This window comes from Haliotis rufescens, unplaced genomic scaffold (assembly GCF_023055435.1).
Source record: "Haliotis rufescens isolate VD_foot unplaced genomic scaffold, xgHalRufe1.0.p SCAF_9, whole genome shotgun sequence".
NCBI lineage: Eukaryota > Metazoa > Mollusca > Gastropoda > Lepetellida > Haliotidae > Haliotis > Haliotis rufescens.
Genome location: NW_025964383.1, coordinates 15,794,997 through 15,801,511, shown reverse-complemented (window position 1 = coordinate 15,801,511; position 6,515 = coordinate 15,794,997). Strand labels below are relative to the sequence as shown.

Sequence of the window (6,515 nt, the reverse complement as noted above, 5' to 3'; positions counted from 1 at the left end):
GTGAGTCAGTGAGTGAGTCAGTCAGTCAGTGGGTCAGTCAGTCAGTCAGTCAGTCAGTCAGTCAGTCAGTCAGTCAGAATGATTTTACGCAGCTTTTAGCAATGTTTGGATGATAAGAGAGTAATTTCTTCAAGTGCCTGCCATTACACAAGGATAATACTAGAAGAAAGTCGTCATATGCAGGATGTAACTCGATATACGATAGTCACTGGATAAAGATATAATTGTATCTATGTAAACTATATTGGAAATCCAAGGAAAGCATGAACTCATTGATTCACCAACCACCCTTCCAATAAAGTAACTCATGTTGGTGTTCAGGGCTATGACAATAACAGGGAGTGGGGTAGCCTAATGGTTCAAGCGTTCGCTCGTCACGCCGAAGACCTAGGTTCGACTCACCACATGGGTACAATGCGTGAAGCCCATTTCCGTGATATTGCTGGAATATTGCTAAAAGCGGCGTAAAACAATACTCACTCACTATGATAATAACAAAAAAACAACAATTTTCCTCGAAGATATTGCAACGAAACAGCGACATTTAAATCGTTGAAAGCATCTCCAAGCAGGACATGGGAATTGTGACTCCTTCTCCACCTGCCAACATTGTATGAATCTGTCCTTCCTTTTCAAGATCACCGAAGCATGCACTGTGGATGAAGCCCCTTTCACTGCTTGGTTTTATGCCTAAAAATATCCCACACCTGCTACCCTGTCCCTGCTGAAGGCGCAATTGTTCGCCCACCCGGTCCGTGAGCGAGTGATTGTCACGTGAATCTCGAAGCTACGTTTTTTAATCGAGGACTGAAGTGGACAAATCATGTGTGCGTAAGGGTTGTGCATAACACAGCTCTATGTTTACCCGTGGTATCGGGTTACGGGTGTTTTACCGCCCTCGGCCCACCTTGAGTAAATATGTTAAAAATATGTCAGCAGGTGATAATATTGACGGGTGATCCGTCACCGTCAGGTATACGAGGAAACGACAATATCTCACCTGTCATTCGGTGAATCTACTGACTACAAGTCAAGACCTACTGCAGTGTGTAGATTGTACGGATACTTAACAATGCCATCAAACATCCAGGATATTTCACATTGTGCCCTGATGGATAACATTGGACATACTTCTTTCACGTACTCGCATGGTCATATTTGTCGCGCTATGGTCGACAGGACAGGATAACGTGATGATTCGATACCTTTGTGATGAGGATTTGTGATGTCTTCTGCAGAACACACCTGCATGAAGACTCGGGATTGGATGAGGAAGGATTAACGTCATCGTGGGATGGCTGAGAATGTGACATGATCGTCTCAGATTCATATGGTATGACATCATAACTGCCATGATACGATAATTGAGGGCTCATCCCATGAGATTGTGATCATATTGATACAACTGTACAGCCTTCATTATACGAACTGTACTGTGGAGTAACGTTCTTACGTGTAGACGACCGGGTATATCCACCGGAGTGTAATCATAATTTGACACGTCTATATGAAAGCAAAAGGTTAGCGTCATCGTTTGTTTGTGATGACAAATGAGATTCTTTTAAGTGGTCAGTATATCAAATTCATGTCGAAACTGAATATGTTTCCATGAATGTTGGTATTCCCTGATTTCAAGCAATATTTTATGAAGTGACCTCACACAAATGAGTTCACCGTGTCTGTACAGCATGAAAATACCCTGTTGTCAAGTTGTAAATGGGTATATTTAATATTGCAGATGCAAAAATGTTCCCCATCCTCATCAAAGTCATTTATAATATAAACTGTTAAATATACGGTTCATAGAATTATTCACCTTCCTTGGTTAACCTTGAATTAATTCAATGTGAAACTGCCTGTACTTTGACGTTTAACACCAGTCGGAGAAAACACTTCGCGTTTCAGAGTCACGTGATCTCTGACTGTTGATTTCGCACTTGACGTTTCGACCGACACTGCAGTGACAATAAACCTCCATTAAATAGTCAGTATCACCGTGTACATATGAACGTCTCGGGGCGAGCTAGATGCATACATAACCACGAGCAAGCGTGTCTTGTTTCACTGACATGTGAGGACGTTTTATCCTATGAGACCATGACAATGGAGAAGACCTACGCAAATAAGAAATGTACTCACCCCTACTTAAATCTAAGATTTATTTGTCTCTCTGGGTGCCTGTTCTGATAAATGTCTGATGTTTTCATAATTAAGAAGAGAAAATATGAATTACTTTTCATCGAAGCCAGGTTTACAAAATCCATCACAGCGCCTGATTTCAAAGTCCGGGTCAACCAATATCAAATGTGTGAATATTGAAAAGCAAAGGTTATATTACCTCTTGGACGGATTTACGACTGTTCTAGAGCTCCAATGGCACTGGGTGGTGTGTATTTTTTTCAGCGGTTTTCTCGTCAGTTTCTGCTTTTTTGCTCTCCTCTGGTTTGCGCTCATGAAGTGGCATGGCGATCTTGACAACCACCAAGACGAGAGGACTCCTTGTATCTGGAATGTACACAGCTTTTCTTCAGTGCTGCTATTTTCTATAGAGACACAGACAACAATAGGCTATGGGTATCGCTATGTCAGCGAGGAATGTGAGATCGGTGTGTTTCTGTTGGTGCTGCAGTCTTTGGTAGGTGCCATGCTTCAGGCTCTACTTGCTGGAGCCGTGCTTGCCAAAATCCAAATTCCCAAGAGCAGACGAAAGACTGTGCTATTCAGTGATCGCGCGTGCATATGTCTGCTGAACGCTGAGCTGTGTTTGTTGTTCCGAGTCGGAAATATAAGAAAGTCGGAGATCGTTGGAGCTCAAGTGAGAGCCATCTTCGTGAAACAGGAATATACAGAGGATGGAGAGCTTCTCCCGCAGTGTTCGAAAGATCTGAAGTTGGGCTTCGAGGAGAGCGGAGGCCGAATGCATCTATGGTGGCCGACAACCATTATCCATGTTATCGACGAGTCAAGTCCCTTCTGGAACATGTCTCCTCAGACTTTGAAGGAGAGCAGGTTTGAAGTTATTCTTGTTCTTGAAGGCTCCATTGCTTCCACCAGTTTGAGCTTCCAGGCACGAACATCTTACCTTCCTCATGAGATAGACTGGGGGCAGCGCTTCCAACCAATGTTTAAGACAAGAGACCCCGTGGCCAAGTATGAAGTTGATTTTCGTTACTATGGAAAAAAGACTCCTGCACCCTGTACCTCAAGGATGAGTGCAGAAGACTGGAGGTCCAAACAGACTACAAGAAGACGGAACAAGCAGACACTGTATAGTCTGTCGGACTGAGACTTGTCCTGGGTTCGACTCCCTGGTACCAAAGTGTCAAACATCGATATAGTGCATCGCTTTGGGGCTTTCCTCAAACTACTTAAAGTTACTTATTTTTTGTAATGCACACTTATCATTATGATGGCCTCTGTTTGATATTTTCCTGACATGGGCGTTTTTATGTTTACCCGCAGGTGCAAACCAAACATAATGCACTCGCTGTCTCCAGCAGAGGAATCATAGTGTTTCTTTGTGATTGACAAATGTCTACTAAAAAACAGTAAATAAATTATATTCATTGAAGACGGTCAATTCAGTTGTCTTTCACAAGTGAGTGAGTGTGTGATTTTTTTTACAATTACAATAGTGAGTGAGTGAGGTTTTACGTCGGTTTTAGCAATATTCCAGCAATATCACGGCGGGGGACACCGGAAATGGGCTTCACACAATGTACCCATGTCGGGAATCGAACCCGGGTCTTCGGCGTGACGAGCGAACGCTTTAACCACTAGGCTACCCGACCGCCCCTACAATTACAATAACAGTAGTGAGGTTGTATCGCGGCGTGTCAGTTTAATGTGGGGGGAAAGCCCGAAGTGTTGCATGTCTCACTTTGGTGAAACCCACGAGGACGGGTATGGTGCTGACAAATCTACAAACATTCTCGAGGCGAACCGGGATTCGAAACCCCTCTTTCACTGCTAGTATGGACTCGATATCTTTTAAGAAACGATATTTTGACCAAGTCCTCAAACGGCTGCTCTGGACACCTAGCTGCCACGTTTTACAATGCAGTGCTGCGGTTCTTATATGTACCAGGATCCGCTGACTATGGTTTGAAGTGTATTCACCTTGTCGCCCACTCACTTACAACTGATTATAAACAAAACTAACCAGATGTATAATTAAGGTGAGGTGAGGTGAAATGGGGTTTAACGTCGCGTCCAAGATTATTGCACTTATATAGCGACGTGCATGCACGTGTATGTGTGTGTGTGTGGCTTCTTGTACTAGTCCGGACTGATGCCGATTTATAGTGCGAGCACACTGAGATACCATGCCGCAGTTTAACATGAATACCCCACTCAGACACAGTATACTGACTCCGAGCCGACAAGTCCTTGTTTTAGCCCCTTAATGCCGAGCGCCAGACAGGGTAACAACAAGTACCATCTTTTAATGTCTTTTGGTATGACGCGGCTCTCCGGGCGGACGCTCTACCATTAGACCACGGAGGCGGTTGTTTAATTAAGAATTGCCTTTCAATTTGTGTGTGTTTATTGGAGTATAAACCACAGAGTGAGTGCCCAACTGTATGAACGTCGGAGCTTGCATACTACAATAGTGTCGATGTGCATTTCTTCGTTTTGTTCACTAGGACGTAGCGAGGATATCCGTGAAACTCTCTGATGTTTTTCAATGAATCTTAAAACGCTGAGTTCATGATTAAAGGGTCCAAATGATCAGCAATTACACTTCTGTATGTTTTCGTGCTAGGGAATTCCTAGGGATTCCCCCAGGAATGTGGAAGTATTCCGTCAGTGTGTACGTCATTGCAAGAATACAGTCTCGAGAAAAACGTATGAACGTCAAATGGTGTCATACATATAGAATACTAAACGAGCTCCCGTGTAATACCAATTTTATGAAACGAGTGAATAGTTCTGGTATCTGACGAGCGAAAGCGAGTCAGATACCACAACTATTCACGAGTTTCATAAAATTGGTTTAACACGAGAGCGAGTTTAGTATTTTATTTATTACTTGTCATTTATAATGTTTTTAGAATTTTACTGTTGAGTGTGAATAGGCTGACACCTACACGATCCATGGCATAATCCAATTGAGTTTAACAGAATAATACTTCAAACACGTCAAAAGTTGAAACGTATGAATTTAATATCATACAATGGTCCACCTTTAGAATTCAGGCGTTCGTCCCACAAAATTACCGTAGTGCTAAGGCTATCACAACTCATATAATTTAACTTAGACTAACGACTGTCGTTGCGCTAGAGTACGATCGCCTTGTGGAACGGGGCCTTCCACCTCAAAGTTTACAATCACGTCACAATACCCGATGACGTAATTTGTTGAATTTTGTTGCAAGATCCATCGGCGAAACAATGCCATGTGACGTCAGCCTAGCAACAAGGTTGCTGGGGTCATCGAGTGTGCATAAGCTCCTCCCAGTGATCTATCATCTCTACACACAATGTCGTTGAATAAGCCAAGGGATGTTGAGAGCTTTCAATATTTGTTCGAGAAACGTGTTCCTAGAGTACATAAGCACGCGTTGTGGTATTACACAATGTGTAATAAAGCTGTATGTTTATTAAACGGGTGATCTCTTCACGGGCAAGTAATAAATAAACTTATGAACGTCAATTTCGCGGTCTTGTGACCGACCTCACGCTCAATGGAAAAGACGTATATCGTGTAATCTTCACATTATAAACTTATGGGCATATAGTGAGAGTGTTGGGTTCAACGCCTTACTCCAGGTATATCACGGCGTGTCAGCTTAATGTGGGAGGAAAGCCCGAAGTGATGCAGGTCTCAGACGTTTACCCCTTCGCTGAAACCCACGAACACGGTACGGTGCTGACAAACCTAGAAACATTATCGGGGGGAACCAGGACTCGAACCCGCAATCAGAGTTATATTCGTAAGAAATCATGAGTCTATTAAAGGAATCAGACTATATCGCGAGCATGTGTTTATGAATCCCTATCAATTAGTCACGGTAAGAATCTACGCGGACGAGCAAAGGAAGGGCAATAACTCGTGTCGTCCTATATTACCTTATGTCCGAGAAAGTACCTTTTTGTGCAACTTCGCCAGTGTGTGTGTGTGTGTGTCTGTCTGTCTGTCTGTCTTTTTCCCTCTCTGCGTCTCTGTATGTGTGTCACTGTGTGTGTCTCTCTCTCTGTGACTGTGTGTGTGTGTGTGTGTCTCTGTGTGTCGCTGTGTGTGTGTGTGTGTGTGTGTGTGTGTGTGTGTGTGTGTGTGTGTGTGTGTGTGTGTGTGTGTGTGTGTGTGTGTGTGTGTGTGTGTGTGTGCTTGGTATACGTTTAACTCAAGTGTGTTGGTTAGATTAAGGTTGTTAGTGTATGATTATGTACGATCATAGTGGTTGAATTAATCACCAGTTTCCAAACAATCTATGTACCTGGCCATCATGCATCTCCTTATAAAATATTGTCACAATGTTTCGGACATGTCAGTCGATATTTACAAAGTTGTG

At 43.1% G+C, this 6,515-nt stretch overlaps 1 protein-coding gene across 1 annotated transcript; it reads left to right on the top strand.

Annotated features, from left to right (window-relative positions):
• Window positions 1-755: 755 nt before the first annotated feature.
• Window positions 756-3,571, top strand: LOC124150195 (ATP-sensitive inward rectifier potassium channel 12-like). The gene has a single exon (XM_048391405.1). The coding sequence runs from the start codon at window positions 2,225-2,227 to the stop codon at window positions 3,284-3,286; it is 1,062 nt and encodes a 353-aa protein (XP_048247362.1). The 5' UTR covers window positions 756-2,224; the 3' UTR covers window positions 3,287-3,571.
• The last annotated feature ends 2,944 nt before the right edge of the window (window positions 3,572-6,515 follow it).